The 17330-nt window shown below is 39.9% G+C and overlaps 1 protein-coding gene and 1 non-coding gene across 7 annotated transcripts in view; one reads left to right on the top strand and one right to left on the bottom strand.

Moving 5' to 3' along the window:
• PHF20 (PHD finger protein 20) overlaps positions 1-17330 on the top strand; it is a 145215-nt gene that overhangs the window by 22781 nt on the left and 105104 nt on the right. For 3 of the 6 annotated variants that reach the window (XM_035705931.2, XM_049100464.1, XM_049100463.1), the window contains exon 3: positions 854-900. The exons of the other annotated variants lie outside the window; for them this stretch is intronic. In XM_035705931.2, the coding sequence (XP_035561824.1) occupies positions 854-900 (47 nt within the window). The remainder of the gene's footprint in view (positions 1-853; positions 901-17330) is intronic. 6 annotated transcript variants of the gene reach the window in all.
• LOC112674346 (small Cajal body-specific RNA 20) lies at positions 8303-8436 on the bottom strand. Its single transcript, XR_003145393.1, has one exon. It is a non-coding gene; the product is annotated as a small Cajal body-specific RNA 20 (non-coding RNA).

Below are 17330 nucleotides of genomic sequence, written 5' to 3' on the forward strand. Positions count from 1 at the left end.
GTTGTAGTCCTGACTTGTCATTGACTTGTGACCTCTGGCAGGTAATTAGCTACTTTGAGCATCAGCTTCATCTATAAATGTGTAGGTAGTAGTAATATCAACCTCAGAGTTTTTCTGAAAATCAAAGAATAGAATATGTGGAGAAAGGACTTCCTTACCAACTATAAAATGATGGTTGTTGTTGAGGGCATCCTAGAATTTGGTCATTTGTTGATGCTTAAGGGAAAGGTGGGGGTTTCAGAACTCAAACCTGAGTTTTCATAAGGAAGAGTGTAGTCCTTTTGGGGAGTTTTCTCAAAATAGGCTGACCAGTTCTTGGGGTATAGGAAGAGGAAAGAGGGGAAAAAGAAGCAGGGAAATGACTGGAGCCCAAAATGTCTCTGCTGCCTTTTGGGGCTAGATTTGATATATGAATTATGGATGTTTTGAACACATAGTTGTTTTATTTATTTATTTATTTATTTATTTATTTATTTATTTATTTATTTATTTATTTTTCATCTAGTTGTTTTAGGCTGTTTATGTTCTCTGTGATTATTTCCCCTTTTTGTTTTCCCTCAGCCCTTTTTTAAGACAGTTTAATCAAAAGAATTCTTTTTAAATATGGAAAAACATTAGACTATAAAAAAGTAAAAAAGTATGGCTAGCCGTTTAATAATCTGTGTACTTATCACTCAAATAAATATTAATAAAATGAATTAGTCTGTAAAAATTTAATAAGATTTATAAATAACTTAATAAATGTCACTCAGTAAATGAAACATTTTTGTTTTATTATATTTATGTTGAAAAAATTGAGGTTATAAAACATTTCTGATTTAATGGAAGTATCTTTTATACCTTTCCAATTCAGTTCCCCTTCTGAGTTCTATAGAGGCAACCAGCATCCCGAAGTTGGTTGTATCCTTTCTGTCCATGATTTTACATTTTTATTGATATATGTATGCATAAATAATAGAATCACTTTAGGTATTAAAAAAATTAATAGAAGTGGTATTATATTGTTTGTTTCTTTTCTTTAGCTTATGTTTTTGTAACTTATCCATACTGATATGAAGGATATTCATCCTAACTTTTATATAGAATTGCATTGTATGAATATACCATGTTAAAAAAAAAGAATATACAATATTTTGTTTATCCTACTGATACACATTTAGATTCCAGTTTTTCACTTTATTTATTTTAAAGTAAGCAATAGGTCCAGTGTGAGGTTTGAACTAATAACCCTGAGATCAAGAGTCATATGCTCTACGTACTGAGCCAGCCAGGCACTCCTCTAGTTTTTCACTTTAAATACAGTGTTGCTGGGGTGCCTGGCTGGCTCAGACAGAAGAGTGTGCCACTCTTGGTTTTGGGGTTGTGAGTTTGAGCCCCATGTTAGGTGTACAGATAACTAAAAAGAATAAATAAATAAAATTTTAAAATCCAAAACCGTGCTACTGTGAACATCTTTGTAAATGATTTTTGTGTGTGTGTCCATTTGCAATACTTCTTAGACAGTGGCTTTCAAACTTTTTTATGGCAATTTATAGTAAATATATTTTAAATCCAGTATAGTACTCATCCATGTATACATATAAATTTAATGGAAGCAAAAATTTTTAGAAACCGTTCTTTTTTTTTTTTTTAGAAACCGTTCTTAACCTTTAGTACATGCATTACATTCTGATGTTTTCCCTCTATGTTGTATGTATGTTTCCTGAACATATCCACAAATGCTGGTTTAGAATCATTATTTTATAATCTAATGGGTCATGGAACTGTTGTTTGATAAGCCCTATTCTAGTGGATTTGTTGAGTAATATGATATATACATTTTCAGTTTTACTGGAAGTTGCCAAGTTTATCTCCAAAATGCTTCTTCTAAATTATACTTGTGCAGTAGTGCGTAAAACTTCCTGTTTTTCCATATCCTTATCAATCCTTGCTTTTTATAGACTTTCTGGTTTTGCCAATCTGTTGGTTATGAAACTTTCACTAGGCATACTGTCTAGTGAAATCGAGCATTTTTTAATATATGTGTTCTGTGACTTGCTCTTGACTATTTTGATTGTCTTTTTTTAGTGATTTATTAGTGTTTTAGTAATATGTTATGGATTCCAATTCTTCATCAGTTTGTGTTGCAGAAATTTTCTAGTCTGTGGCTTGACTTTTCAGCTTGTTTCTGGTATCTTTTATGGCACATGATCCTCTCCTAAATTAATCAAAGTATTAAGTTTGGCTTTTCACATTTTAATCTTTATCTACCTAGAATTGATTTTATGTATGGGATGAACTTGGTCTGATCTTTTTTATTCACTATATAAAATAATCAGTTGCCCCAACATAGTTTATAGGACTGTCCATTCTTTTCCCACTGATCTGTAGTACCATTTCTATGTATCAAGTCCCATAATGTGAATCTATTCTTAGCTCTTTATTATATTAATTTATATTTACTCTAGTGCAATTAGCAACACATTGTCTAATTCATATTGCTTTAAAGTAAGTCTTGGGCAGCCCTGGTGGTGCAGCGGTTTAGCGCTGCCTGCAGCCTGGGGTGTGATCCTGGAGACCCAGGATCGAGTCCCACGTCAGGCTTCCTGCATGGAGCCTGCTTCTCCCTCTGTCTGTGTCTCTGCCTCTCTCTCTCTCTTCCTGTGTCTCTATGAATAAATAAACAAAATCTTTAAAAAAAAAAAAAAGTAAGTCTTGATAGCTGTTAAGACTGATTTTGCATCTTTGTGCTTTATTTTATTTGTTGTATTCTTCAATCTTTACTGTTATCGTAATTGAAGTATAATTGACATTCAAAGTTACATACTTTTAATGTGTTTTATTTTGGGGAGCCTGGGTGGCTCAGGGGTTGAGCATCTGCCTTCGGCTCCAGGCATGATCCTGGAGTGCCCTATTGAGTCCCACATCTAGTGCCCCTTGGGGAGACTGCTTCTTCCTCTGCCTGTGTCTCTGCCTCTCTGTGTCTCTCATGAATAAATAAATAAAATCTTAAAAATAAAAATGTGAATTTTATTTTAATATTTTTATTGTATTTTTAAAAAAGATTTATTTATGTATTTGTTTGTTTGTTTATTTATTTATGAATGACAGACACAGACAGAGAGAGGCAGAGACACACACAGGCAGAGGGAGAAGCAGGCTCCATGCAGGGAGCCTGATGTGGGACTCTATCCTGGGTCTGCAGGATCACACCCTGGGCCCAAGGTGGCGCTAAACCACTGGGCCACCAGGCTGCCCAGGTCTTTTTTTTTAAAGATTGTGTATGTGTGTGTGTGTGTGTATGGATGTATATATATTTATATTTATATTTATTTATATTTATTTGAGAGGGAGAGAGAGAGGGAGGGACGGAGGGAGAGAGAATATTTGTGAGTGGGGGGAGGGCAGAGCAGAGAATCTGAAGCAGACTCTGCTGAGCACAGGGTCCCACGTGGGGCTTGACACCATGACCCTGATATGACCTGAGCTAAAATCGAGTCAGATGCCCAAACTACTGAGCCACCCAGTTGTCCCTGGATCTTTTTATATTACATTTTCTCTTTGGTTATTGGTGGTGTGTGCTATTGAGTTTTGTTGTTTTTGACCAAATTCGGCGTGTGAACTTTTACTGAGATCATAATTCAAAAGCAACTGCTAAAAAAACCATTTATGACATTTATGTAATTGTTGGAAATTTGAATATCAATTAATGATATTAAAGCATCATTGTTAACTTTTTAAAAAAGTTGTTATTTATATGAAAGAGCATGAGAGAGAGAGAGAGCACATAAAAGCAGGGGGAGAGGGGATCCCTGGGTGGCTCAGCGGTTTGGCGCCTTCCTTTGGCCCAGGGCGTGATCCTGGAGTCCCAGGATCGAGTCCCGCATCGGGCTCCCGGCATGAAGCCTGCTTCTCCTTCTGCCTGTGTCTCTGCCTCTCTCTCTCTCTCTCTCTGTGTCTATCATAAATAAATAAATAAGTCTTAAAAAAAAAAAAACGGGGAGAGGCAGAGGGAGAGGGAGAGGGGGAAGCAGGCTCCCTACTGAGCAGGGAGCTCAACTCAGGATTTGATCCCAGGACCCTGAGATCATGACCTGAACCGAAGGCAGATGTTTGACTGAGCCATCCACACGTCCTGAGCATTGTTAACTTTTTCAGGAATGGAAGTGATACAGCTATGTTTTTTAACAAGTCCTCATTTTTTAGAGATTGTATACTGACATTTATGAATAAAATGATATATTGTCTGGAACTTGCTTCAAAGGTAATATGAACGGAGGAAAGGATGGGAGGATAGAGGAAGCAAAAGTAGTCATGACTGGTGGATATGTGAGGGTTTATTGCTGTTGGGTTTTGTATGCTAATTTTGTATCCAGAAACTTGTGCTGCATTTTTATACTTGAGCTACTAGCTTTTTTGGATTTTCTACGTAGACTGTCATATATATGCAAATATATTGCCTCTTACTTTCCAATCCTTATGCCTCTCATTTCTTTTCCTTCCTTCTTTCTTTGCTCCCTTTTCTTTCCTTCTCTCTCTCTCCCATTTTTTTTTTTTAAAGATCTTATTTATTTATTTGAGAGAGTGACAGAGCAAGCATGAACAAGGTGGTGGGGGATGGGCAGAGGGAGAGGGAGAAGCAGACTCCCCTCTGAGCAGGGAGCTGATGCGGGGCTTGATCCCAGGACCCTGGGATCATGACCTGAGCCGAAGGCAGATGCTTAACCACATGAGCCACCCAGGCGCCCCTCTTTCCCATTTTTTTAAAAAGAATTTATTTATTTATTTATTTATTTATGAGAGACACAGAGAGGCAGAGACCTACGCAGAGGGAGAGAAGCATGCTCCCTGCAGGGAGCCGGATACAGGACTCAATCCCAGGACCCTGGGGTCACGACCTGAGCCAAAGGGAGACAAGGGAGATGCTCAACCACTGAGCCACCCAGACATCCCTCTCCTATTTCATTGACCAGGACCACACTAGCACGGTGTTAAATGGTCGTGGTGATAGTAGTCTCCAGTGTCTTACTGTTTGATTAATAGGAGCACATTTGAAGGTTCTTCACTGAAGTATCATGTTTAATGTTAAGATCATGGTAGATTTTTTAATCAGATTAAGGTAGTTTCTTCCTGTTTATTTTTTGCTGCTGGAAGTTGTTTTTTTTTTTTCTTTTTTTCCCCTAGCCTGAGAGATAGCTCATGACTGTTAAATTTTATCTAATGCTTTCTGGACAACTAATTACTTGACCGTATACATTTTTATCTCTTCAGTGTATTAGTATGGTATATGACATTAGTAGATTTTCTTTTTTTTTTTTTTTTAAGATTTTATTTATTTATTCATGAGAGACACAGAGAGAGAGAGAGAGAGAGAGAGGCAGAGACCTAGGCAGAGGGAGAAGCAGGCTCCATGCAGGGAGCCTCATGTGGGACTCAATCCTGGGACTCCAAGATCATGCCCTGAGCCCAAGGCAGAAGCTCAAGCACTGAGCCACCCAGGCTTCCCCATTAGTAGATTTTCTAATGTTGAACAATTTTTGCCTGTATTCCTGGATAGACCCTATTAGGCCATAAATATAATACATGATATAATATATGTATAATATAATAATAAAATATATATTAAATTATGGGATTCAGTTTGCTATTATTTTATTTGGGATTTTGGTATCCATGTTCATTAATATTTTTGGTTTTGATCTTTTCTTGCACTATCCTTGTCTAGTTTCAGTCTCTTGTTCTAGAATTCTTAGAAAGTGAGAGTCTTCTTTTTTTCTCTCTGAAACAGCTTCTTTTTACTTTTAAAGATTTTATTTATTTGAAGGATGCCTGGGTGGCTCAGCGGTTGCCTCTCTCTGTGTCTCTCATGAATAAATTTTAAAATCTTAAAAAAAAAGATTTTATTTATTAGAGAGAGAATATGTGTGAACAGGGTAGGGAGGTGAAGGAGCAGAGAGTTGGGGAGAAAAGCAGTCTCTGTGCTGAGTGCAGAGCCCGATGTGGGGCTTGGTCCCAGAACCCTGAGATAATGACCTGAGCTGAAACCAAGAGTCATATGCTTAACTGACTGAGCCACCCAGGCCCCCCGTCTGGGAAGTTTCTTGAAGCTTTCCTAAATCTTGCCAGTATCCCTTTTTGTAAAAATATTTTTTAAAAAAATATTTTATTTATTTATTAAATTTTAGTCTCCCAAATCAAATACTTCTTTAAAGTTTATTATTTTTGTGGGGGGGGGGGAGGGCAGAGGGAGAGAGAGAGAAAGAGAATCTTGAGCTTGCTCCACACTGGGTGTGGAGCTTGATGTGGGGCTTCATTTCACAACCCTGAAATCATGACCTGAGTCAAAATCAAGAGTCAGACCCTTAGCTGACCGAGCCACCCAGGCACCCCTCAAATACTTTGTTATTGTTCTATTTTATTTTTCTTGAGTCAATTATCTTACTTATATTTTTTTCAAGTATGCTAGTAATATAGCATTATATAGTAAATAGTAAGTAATATAGGAAAAACTTACTTGTAATTCTACCAACTTAACAAGGTAGTCTTTTTGTAATTGCTTATATTTACAGAAGGCATGATCACGGGGCAGCTGCCTGGCTCAGTAGGTGGAGCATATGACTCTTGATCTTGGGTTGTGAGTGTGAGCCCTATGTTTTTTTTAAATATATTTTTTAAAGGATTTATTTATTCATGATAGACAGAGAGAGAGAGGCAGAGACACAGGCAGAGGGAGAAGCAGGTTCCATGCCAGGATCGCGCCCTGGGCTAAAGGCAGGCGCCAAACTGCTGAGCCACCCAGGGATCCCGGTGAGCCCTATGTTGGGTGTAGAGATTGCTTTAAAAAAATTCTGTTAAAAGGGCAGCCCCGGTGGCACAGTGGCTTAGCGTCGCCTGCAGCCTGAGGTGTGATCCTGGAGACCCGGGATCGAGTCACATGTCGAGCTCCCTGCATGGAGCCTGCTCTGCTCTGCCTCTGTTTCTCTCTGTGTCTCTCATGAATAAATAAATAAAAAAAAAATCTTAAAAAAAATTCTGTTAAAATAAAATAGTCATAGAGTGCCTGGGTGGGTTGCTCAGTTGGTTAAGTGTCAGACTCTTGATTTTAGCTCAGGTCATAATCTCATGATTGTGGAATTGAGTCCAGGTCTGAGTCTCCTTGTTTATCTCCTTCCCCTTTTGTTTCTCTGCGTGTGTGTGTATACTCTTTGTCCCAAATAAATAAATAAAAATAAAACTGGCATGATCTGAGTGTACATAAGATTTTTACATATTCTTTTACTTTTTTAGTTATTATGATAGCATAATGTAAAACATGCCTATTCTCTTAAGTGGATAAACTATGTTTCAGATCATTATTCTCCTTTTTTTTAAGATTTTATTTATTTATTCATGACAGACACAGAGAGAAAGAGAAGCAGAGACACAGGCAGAGGGAGAAGCAGGCTCCATGCAGGGAGCCCGACGTGGGACTCGATCCCAGGTCTCCAGGATCACACCCCGGGCTGCAGGCGGCGCTAAACCGCTGCGCCACCAGGGCTGCCCTTACTCTACTTTTAGAACTTTTTGTTTCCAGTTTTTTTTTTAAAGATTTATCTTATTTATTTCTTAAAGAGAAAGATAGCTCTGGTGGGCGGATTAGAGGGAGAGGGAAAGAGACAGAACCTCAAGAAGACTCTGCTGAGCATGGAGCTTGGGGCTCCATCTCACAAGCTTAAGATCATGACCTGAGCCAAAATCAGGAGTTGGACACTCAACCGACTGTGCCACCCAGATGTCCCTGCTTCCAATTTTTCTTTCACAGTTCCACAGAAAGTGGTTTATTGCCTTTAGAACAAAACAAGGTGCTTTCAGAACTTTTGTCAGTGAAGAAAAACTGTTAGAACTTGGAAACTTCATAAAATATTATTTGGCACTGATAGAAAGCTTCCCACTTGCAGCCTGAGCTGTCCGATTAGGTACAGCTAACTACTTAGAAGCAGGGCTTGTGCTTATGATTCGTGTACCAAGTGTCAGGTCTGACCTCCTTGTCCTGATTGCATGTGGTGCTTCTCCAGCACCCACTCAGTCACTGCTCTTCCCCACCACCCTGTGCTTTGTAGTCCAGTTTGGACCTTGTTTAGGTGTGTTTGTTAGGTGTTGCCTATGGAGCAGGCAGGGGGCCAAGCTACTTTTGGGGCAACACAGGCCAGGATCAGCTCATGAGAGCCTGGCACTATCCAAGGAGGGCCAGGACCCTCGTGCCTGGTGCTGCCATTTCAGATTCTAGTCTGACTGTGGGGTCAGCATGCCTGGTATAGATTAAGTGTGAACTCCTAGCAACTACAGATGTCTAAGGCAGGAAAACAAGACTGCCAGCTTGTGGCAGCCCCAACATTGATCCTCAAAGGCTGATTTTGATTTTTAACCCTGCTTAAGGAGAAAAGGGACCCTTCCCCACAGCCTTATGGGACAGAGGCCCTCCAAATGTTTTACTTATTTACTCCTGTGGTAATTTAATAAGCTTTGTGTCAAGCAGTGAATAGAATGCTGCCTTGCCCATTTTTGTTGTAGGCAGGAGAACAGATCTTGTTAGGGGGACAGAGGGACCTGCTTATGGCTAGAGTGGTCTGGTTTTAGAGGAATGTGAATGGGACTAAGGGAAGGAATGTGTATAGGCCCAAGGAAGGATGAGCCTTGCTTTGCCTGTGGAGGTAGGAAAGGCTTCTCAGAAAAGGTGAGACTGGCACCATGAGTAAAGCTGCAGCAAACATCTGGGCAAAAGCAGAGTTTTTTGAGGGTGGGGTATGAGTGCTATAGGATCAGTTTACAGGGTTGGATGGCTAGGTCCTTTTGGCTGCAGGTGACTACACAGAGAAATCCAATTGTCCTGGAGTCACATTCAGATAAGTTGGCTACCTTGAATACCTTCAAACATTATGAAAAGTTGAAAGAACAGTGTAATAAACACTATACTTTCCCATCTGCATTCACAAATTGGTAACATATTTACCCAATTTGATTTATATACTTTTTAAAATGTAATTAATTGTAATTAGCAGTAATTCTATAATATTTAGTATCCAAACCATTTTCAGATTTTCCTGTTGTCCCAAACTGTCATTTTTCAAAATCAAGATTGGTCAATCAAGATTGGCACATTATAGTTTGTTTTGTTTTGTTTTTTTAAGATTATGGGGAAGCCCAGGTGGCTCATCGGTTTAGTGCTGCCTTTGCCCAGGGTGTGATCCTGGAAACTCAGGATCGAGTCCCAAGTCAGGCTCCTTGCGGGGAGTCTGCTTCTCCCTCTGCCTGTGTCTCTGCCTCTCTCTCTCTCTCTGTCTGTGTCTTTCATGAATAAATAAAGAAAATATGTTTTTAAAAATATTTTATTTATTTATTTGACACAGGGAGACATCACAAGCAGGGGGAGGGAAAGGGAGAAACAGGTAGAGGGAGATGAAGAAACAAGCTTTCTGCTAAGCAGGGAGCCTAATGCAGAACTCAATCCCAGGACTCTGAGATCGTGACCTGAGCTGAAGGAAGATGCTTAAGTGGCTGAGCCACCCAGATGCCCCTACATTTTTGTTTTTATATATTTTATTTGCTTTTATTCTGTAATAATCCTTTATCCCCTGCTAATCCTTCCCGTCTCATGGCTGGCTGGCTTGCTTTCTTTTTAAAGAGTTTATTTTTAGGTAATCTACACCTCATGTGGGGTTCAAACTTGCAACCCTGAGATCAAGAGCTGCATGCTCTACCAACGGAGCCCACCAGGAGCTCCAATTTATTTATTTTTAAGAGTTCTGAACCATTTTGAAAACTATTCCACATGCTGGGTTAGTCACATTGTTTTCTTTTTTTTTTTTAAGATTTTTTTTAAAATTTATTTATTCATGATAGTCACACAGAGAGAGAGAGAGAGAGAGAGAGAGAGGCAGAGACACAGGCAGAGGGAGAAGCAGTCTCCATGCACAGGGAGCCCGATGTGGGATTCGATCCCGGGTCTCCAGGATCGCGCCCTGGGCCAAAGGCAGGCGCCAAACCACTGCGCCACCCAGGGATCCCAGTCACATTGTTTTCTTATGGTGAATTTAATTTGTTTCTTATATTCATTTATATTTTCTATTAGCTGGAAGTTGGGTCTAGACATCAGAATTAACATTTATTTGCAGAATGTTTCATTGGTAATGCTGTAGGTTTCATATTGTATCACATCAGGGGACACACAAAGCTAGGTTGTCCACTGTTCCATGTATCACTTAAATAAGGTAGTGACTGTCATCTCTCACCATTTTAAAGGAATATTTTCTCTGTGAAAATAGTAAATAATTTGTAATGATTTGTTAATATCCTGTTTATTTATTTATTTTTAGATTTTATTTTATTTATTCATGAGAGACAGAGAGAGAGAGACAGAGACAGAGACACAGGCAGAGGGAGAAGCATCAGGCTCCGTGCAGGGAACCCAACACGGGACATGATCCCGGGTCTCCAGGATCATGCTCTGGGCTGAAGGCAGCGCTAAACCACTGAGCCACCGGGGCTGCCCTATCCTGTTTAACCTACGCCATTTACCTAATGATTTCAGCATCCATTGATAAAGACTTGCGTGAATCCGTTGTTAAACTGGAAATTGAAGAATAGTGAAATTTTTTTTTTAAAGATTTTATTTATTTATTCATGAGAGACAGAGAAAGAGAGAGGCAGAGACACAGGCAGAGGGAGGAGCAGACTCCATGCAGGGAGCCCGACGTGGCACTCAATCCTGGGACTCCAGGATCACGCCCTGGGCTGAAGGCAGGTTCTAAACTGCTGAGCCACCCAGGGATCCCCAGAATGGTGAATTTCAAACTTTGTCATTCTCTTTATGTTTTGTGTTTTATTAGTTGACATTCTTTTGCAAGAAGAGGCCCCCCCACCCATTTTTAAGGATCACAGAGACTCAGATTGTTATGTGTGGTCTTACAGTCAGTTACATTCATTATTCTCTTTGGTGCTAAAATTATCCCAAATTTAGCCAGTGGGGGGACCTTTAAACCAAGTTCTTTGTTCTGTTGACACACTTCATATTAGTCCTTAAGTATTTTCTTTTTTTCTTGCACTACTTAGAAGGCCCACATTTATCTTGCACATGTCCTGTTATAAACCCTGGAGTCCAACCATTTCTCCAAGGAGGTCTAATTTCTTTTAGGTGGAAGTAGTATTTAGAAGTTAAGCTCTGGGCACTGGGTGTGTTTATTGCTGCTAGAATGTTATTACTTTTAGGCCTTTTCAGTGGCTAGAGCTAAGAAACAACATTTTTGAAAAGTTGTGGGTTCATTTTGGTATTTCCAATGTAAATTTAATATTTAGTAAATATTTTGAGTTTTATTTTTGCCTTTTCTCTTATTTGAAAATCTTTGTTTCTTTTATTTCTAAGATTTTATTTTTAGACTTTTAATTAATTAATTAATTTTGGTGGGGGAGCGGCAGAAGGAGAGGGAGAGAATCTTAAGCAGGCTCCATGACCCTGAGATCATTACCTGAGCTGAAGCCAGGAGTTGGACACAACTGACTGAGCCAGGTGCCCCTGTGAGTTCCTTTTTAATGATCTTACAGTATAATTTTCTACTTTTTAAGTTACTTTTGAATATACATACAGCAAAATTCCCTCTTTTTTGGTGTACATATCTATGAGGGTTTTTTTTTTTTTATAAGGTTTTATTTATTTATTCATGAGAGACACAGAGAGAGAGAGGCTGAGACACAGGCAGAGGGAGAAGCAGGACACATGCAGGGCACATGCAGTTTTTTTTTTTTATAAGGTTTTATTTATTTATTCATGAGAGACACAGACAGAGAGAGGCTGAGACACAGGCAGAGGGAGAAGCAGGCTCCATGCAGGGAGCCCAACGTGGGACTCGATCCCGGGTCTCCAGGATCAGGCCCTGGGCTGAAGGCGGTGCTAACCGCTGAGCCACCCGGGCTGCCCTATGAGTTTTAACACATGTATAGATTCTTACAAACATCACCACCAACAGGATAAGAGCACCTAAAGAATTCGCTTATGCTATGCCTTTGCCAGTCTATAATTATTTGATTTGATTATTTTTTTAGGATTTTACTTATTTGTTTGGGCAGCCCAGGTGGCTCAGCAGTTTAGTGCTGCCTTCAGCCCAGGGCATGATCCTGGAGACCCGGAATCGAGTCCCACGTCGGGCTCCCTGCATGGAGCCTGCTTCTCCCTTTGTCTGTCTGTCTGTCTGTCTCTCTGATAAATAAATAAATAATCTTAAAAAAACTGGAAAGATTTTACTTGTTAATTTATTTTATTTATTCTTTTAGAGAGAGAGCTCACACACTCAAGTGGGAGGGTGGAGAGGCAGTGGGAGAGGGAGAGAGAAAACGACTCAGGGCTTGATCTCAGGACCCTGAGATCATGACTGAGCCGAAATCAAGAGTTGGATGCCCAACTGACTGAGCTACCCAGGCCCCCCAAGATATTAAGTAATCTTTACATCCAGTGTGGGGCTCAAACTCACAACCCTGAGATCAAGACTCACATGCTGCCCTGACTGAGCCAGACAGGTGCCCCTGATTCATTTTCTTACTTGTCTGTCTTCCCTATTAGGATGCAAGCTCAGTGAGGGCTGGTGCATTACATTTGGTTCTCTGAGAAGCTGTAGGGTTGATCCATTTGGATACCCTCTGTAGAGGGAAATGGGGAGTGAGGTGAAGAGGCTGGGAGAGCTATCAGACTGTCTTGCAAGTCTGATCCCTGGGGAGGAGAGAAAAGGAAGGTAGGCTGCCTTCCAGTCGCAGTAGAGCTCTCAGAAAGTTTTGGCAAAGGAGATGCGGATATCTCAAGCCAACATTGCTGTCAAAAGAGTCTTGTCTCCCAGAAGAGTCTTGTCTTAGTATACCTGCTCACTTAATCCTTGACTGAGAGCAGCTGTAGGGAAGTGTGGAGATGGCACAGAAGTCAAGTCGGGGATTGGTTTTAGATCCTTTGCACCTGGTGTCAGTTACTATCCCCTTGATAAGGATGTGATGGGTGCATTTTCAAGGCAGCCATGGGTGTGCTATCAATTTTGTTTGCCGATATATCTCTAGTGCCTGAAAATTGCACTTGGAATATAAGGGGTAATAAAGTATTTGTGGATCAAGTTCCAAATGATTGTAGGAAAGCAGTTTTCTAGGTTGTTCTGAGTGGTTACATCTTAAGCTTGCGAGAAATTTTTTTTTAATACTGCAGAATTAGATAGCAATTATGTATAGGATTGACTGTGCCAGGCTTACTATATGCAGCTTCTCCATTAAATCTTCTCAGCAAGCTATGCTGTTTATTGTTTCAATTTTATAAGTGGAGGAGAAAACCAAGGTTCACAGAGTTACCTCTTTTGTTCCAAATTTCACAGCTAGTGTGTGGTGTAGCTGGGATTAAACTGTTGATCTGATTCCAAAAGTTGGCTATGCTTCCCAGGTGATTTCCTTTCCCTAGTGATATTTTTCTAAGTTCTCTTCCATATTTTCTGGATTTGCTGCTAGGTTGAAAAAAAAAAAAAAAAGAAAAGGATTTTTTTTTTTTTTTTGGCATGAAAAGGATTAAACATTTTTCAAAACCCATGTGACAGTAGACATGTATGGAGATACAAATGTGACCCAGAGTGGGTGAGTGGGTCTTTCTGGATTAATGCTTTGATATTTTTAATAGACCTGTATCTTTGATTTATTTTGTTTGTGATACTTACACAGAAGCCTGGTTTCTCTCCTACCTTGTCTACTACACATATACTTAGTAATGTTAAGCAACAATAACAGTGGCAGCTAACATTTATCAGAGATTTGCCTTAATTGTTTTATATGAGGTATCTCATTTAATCCCCAAAAGCAGGCCCATTTGAAACTGATCTCTAAAGCAAAAAGACTTGCCCAGGATCACAGATTTTTTTTTTCTTTTTAGATATTTTATTTTTAAGTAATCTTTATACCCAAGGTAGGGCTCCAACTCACAACTCTGAGATCAAGAGTTGAATGCTCTTCCAGCTGAGCTAGATGGGCACCCCACCAAGATCACAGATTAATCACTCATTGAATCTGAGACTTAACCTAGTTTTGTTAAACAACTATTTTATGTATCTTACCAGAATTCATTTGTAAATCATCCAAACCAGCTTTTCTTAAATTCCAGGGTCCCAAAGAAATCACAGGATTAAGATTTTTATTATTTAGAGAGGGGAGTTTGTAAAATATAGATTTAGATTTTTTGGAGACTGGCAAGATGGCGGAAGAGTAGGGGTCCTCAACTCGTTTTTTTTTGTTTTTTTTTTTTTGATCCCACAAACTTACCTAGATATCTTTCAAAACATCCTCAACACCTATGAATTTGACCTGAGAGGTAAAGAGAGAACAGCTGGAAGATTTAGATTTTTCCCTGGGGGTTGTTAGTACTCAGAACATTGTATCTTACCAAACAGGCTATGGAATACTGATAAGAATTTGTGTTCTAATTTAGGACCTACCACTTTGGGGCACACTTCCCAGATATCCATTTCCTACTCTATGGATGGTGTAATCCTGCCTGCTCTCTTTACTTCCAGGGTTGTGCAGATGAATTGACTAACATGTGAGAGGCTTCAGTCTCCTAGCAATGATATTTGGTGGATAGAACAGAAACTGCTAGTTCTGCCGCCCTCCGCCTTGTTCCCTTCATCTGTCAGGAGCACACCATCTGCCTGGATCAGTAGTCCTGGCCTTCTCTCTTCTTGCCCAGATCATGGTGACAAACTCCTTCTGTCTGTTGCTTTCCTGACTCTTTGGCACATTTCCACTGCTTTGTTTCCATATAAGCTGATTATGGTCTCCTTCCACTTTTTTTTTTTTTTTAAAGATTTTATTTATTTATGAGAGAGAGAGAGAGAAAGAGGCAGAGACACAGGCAAAGGGGGGAGAAGCAGGCTCCATGCAGGGAGCCCAACATGGGACTCGATCCCGGGTCTCCAAGATCAGGCCCTGGGCCGAAGGCAGCGCTAAACCGCTGAGCCACCCGGGCTGCACTGTACCATATCCTTTTTAAAAAATATTTTTATTTTTAAAAAATATTTATTTATTCATGAGAGACACAGAGAGAGGCAGAGACATAGGCAGAGGGAAAAGCAGGCTTCCTGTGGGGAGCCCGATGTGGGACTCTATCCCAGGACCCCAGGATCACGACCTGAGCCAAAGCTAGATGCTCAACCACTGAGCCACTCAGGTGCCCCTACCATCCTTTTTTCTTAAGTAATTTTTCACTGGGGTACCTGACTGGTTCAGTGTGAGTTAGAGCCTCATGTTGCATGTAGAGCTTACTTAAAAATAAAATCTTACAAAAAATAAAAGTAATTTTTCATTTCTGAGCTTTACACATTCATGTATTGAGTGTCTGCTGGGAGTCAGACACTAACTACACCGTGTGGAATGAAGAAAAATCACGCAGACCTCTCAAGAAGTTTAGAGGACACTAGAGTATTTAGCTCTGGCTTTTAGCATTGCCAGTCAATGATGTTAATCATATGTTCTTATGCTAATAGTCTCCATTTATTGAGGGATTTACTCTGCCAGTGACAAGTCTAAAGGCTTTACCTGTTACACCCTATATCATTCTCATAATACTACATGGTGTGGGTATTCCTATCTTATACATGAGGAAACAGGCACACGCAGTTAACTAAGTTGCCCAAAGTTGCACAACTAGTAAATGATGAATTTGGGACTTGAATCAAGGTGGTTTGGCTTGTGGGCACAACAGGATGTGACTTTGATCCCTATGCTGTATCCTATACCTAGGATAGAAAGTAAAGTTCTTGAAATTAATTATATCATAAGATGTTACTTAACTCTGTACAGAGTTCTTGTATAAACCCCTGAGGGAGAACAGTTAATTTTGTTTGTGGGAATTTCAGAAGGCTTCACAAAGGTGTCTAATGCTAAGTCATTCATTTAGTACTAGATGCTGGTGATACAGTGATGATTAGGATGGACGTAATCCCAGTCTTTAAGAGCTGCCATTTGGTGGAGGTAGACGGACCAACAGACCCACACCTGTAAGGTTAGGTGGTGGTAAATGCTAGCTAGTAAGAGGAATAAGGAGTAATGAGTAGACAAGAGTGTGACACAGTGTGTGTATAAGGGGTGTTTTTTCATATAAAGCTACTCAGGGAAGGTCTTTCTATTAAGGAGACTTTTTTATTTTTATTTTTAAGATTTATTTATTTTATTCAGAGAGAGAAAGAGAGAGAGAGAGAGAGAGAGACTGAGACACAGGCAGAGGGAGAAGCAGGCTCCTTGCAGGGAGCCCGACATGGGACTCAATCCCATGGGACTCAATCCCGGGTCTTAAGGAGACATTTGAATAGAGATCCAAAGTGAGGGAGGGAGTGAGCCAGGTGGATATCCAGGGGAAGAGGATTTCAGGCAGAGGCAGCCAAGGCACAGCATGCTGGGCATGTCCAAGCCAGAAAAGGAGGGTAAAGATTAAGGGTGCCAGAGGTAGGAGGTGAGTCCACAAATGTCAGCGGGAGCCAGATCTGGCTGTACGTGGGTATTTGGACTTTATTTGGAATGTAATAGGAAGTCATTGAAAGATTTTAAACAGGGAAGTGACATTATCTGATTTCAGTTATTAAAAGTGGCTGTGGTTATTTTGTGTAGAATATGCTATAGGAAGGCATGGAAAAAAAGAGGGAGAATAGTAAGGAGTCTTTTGTAGTAGTTTGGATTAAAGGTGATAGTTACTTGGGATGATGGAAAGTGGTCAGAGTCTGAGTATTTTTTTGAAGGTATAGCTGATAGATTTGCAGATGATATTGTGAGAGACAGAGAAGAGTCCAGGGTGACTCCAAGGGCATTTGGTCTAAGTACCAGTAGAATTACTATTTGCTAAAATGAGGAAAATCAGCAGTTTGGTTTTTGGATATGTTAAATACAGCATTCCTTTTAGACAACCAAGTGGAGATGTTGAGCAGATGGTTGAATAACAGAGTCAGGCATTTAGGTGTGAGCTATGGGTTAGAGATAAAAATTTGGGAATTGGCAGTGAGTACACGGGATATAAAAAAAATAGATTTTATTTTTTAGAGCAGCTTTAGGTTTACAGTAAAACTGAACAAAAAGTACAGAGAAGACCCATCCCTTGCCTCCACACTTTCATAGCTTTTCCCACTATCAACTTCCTGCACGAGAATGATACATTTGTTATAATTCTTGGACCTACATTGACCCATCATTATCACCCAAATTCTGTAGTTTATATTCGGGTTCACATTTGGTGATGTACATTCTGTGGGTTTGGACAAATGTATAATGACACATGCCCATTGTTACGGTATTATACAGAATATTTTCATTGCCCTAAA

The sequence above is a fragment of the Canis lupus genome, chromosome 24 (genome assembly GCF_003254725.2).
Source record: "Canis lupus dingo isolate Sandy chromosome 24, ASM325472v2, whole genome shotgun sequence".
NCBI lineage: Eukaryota > Metazoa > Chordata > Mammalia > Carnivora > Canidae > Canis > Canis lupus.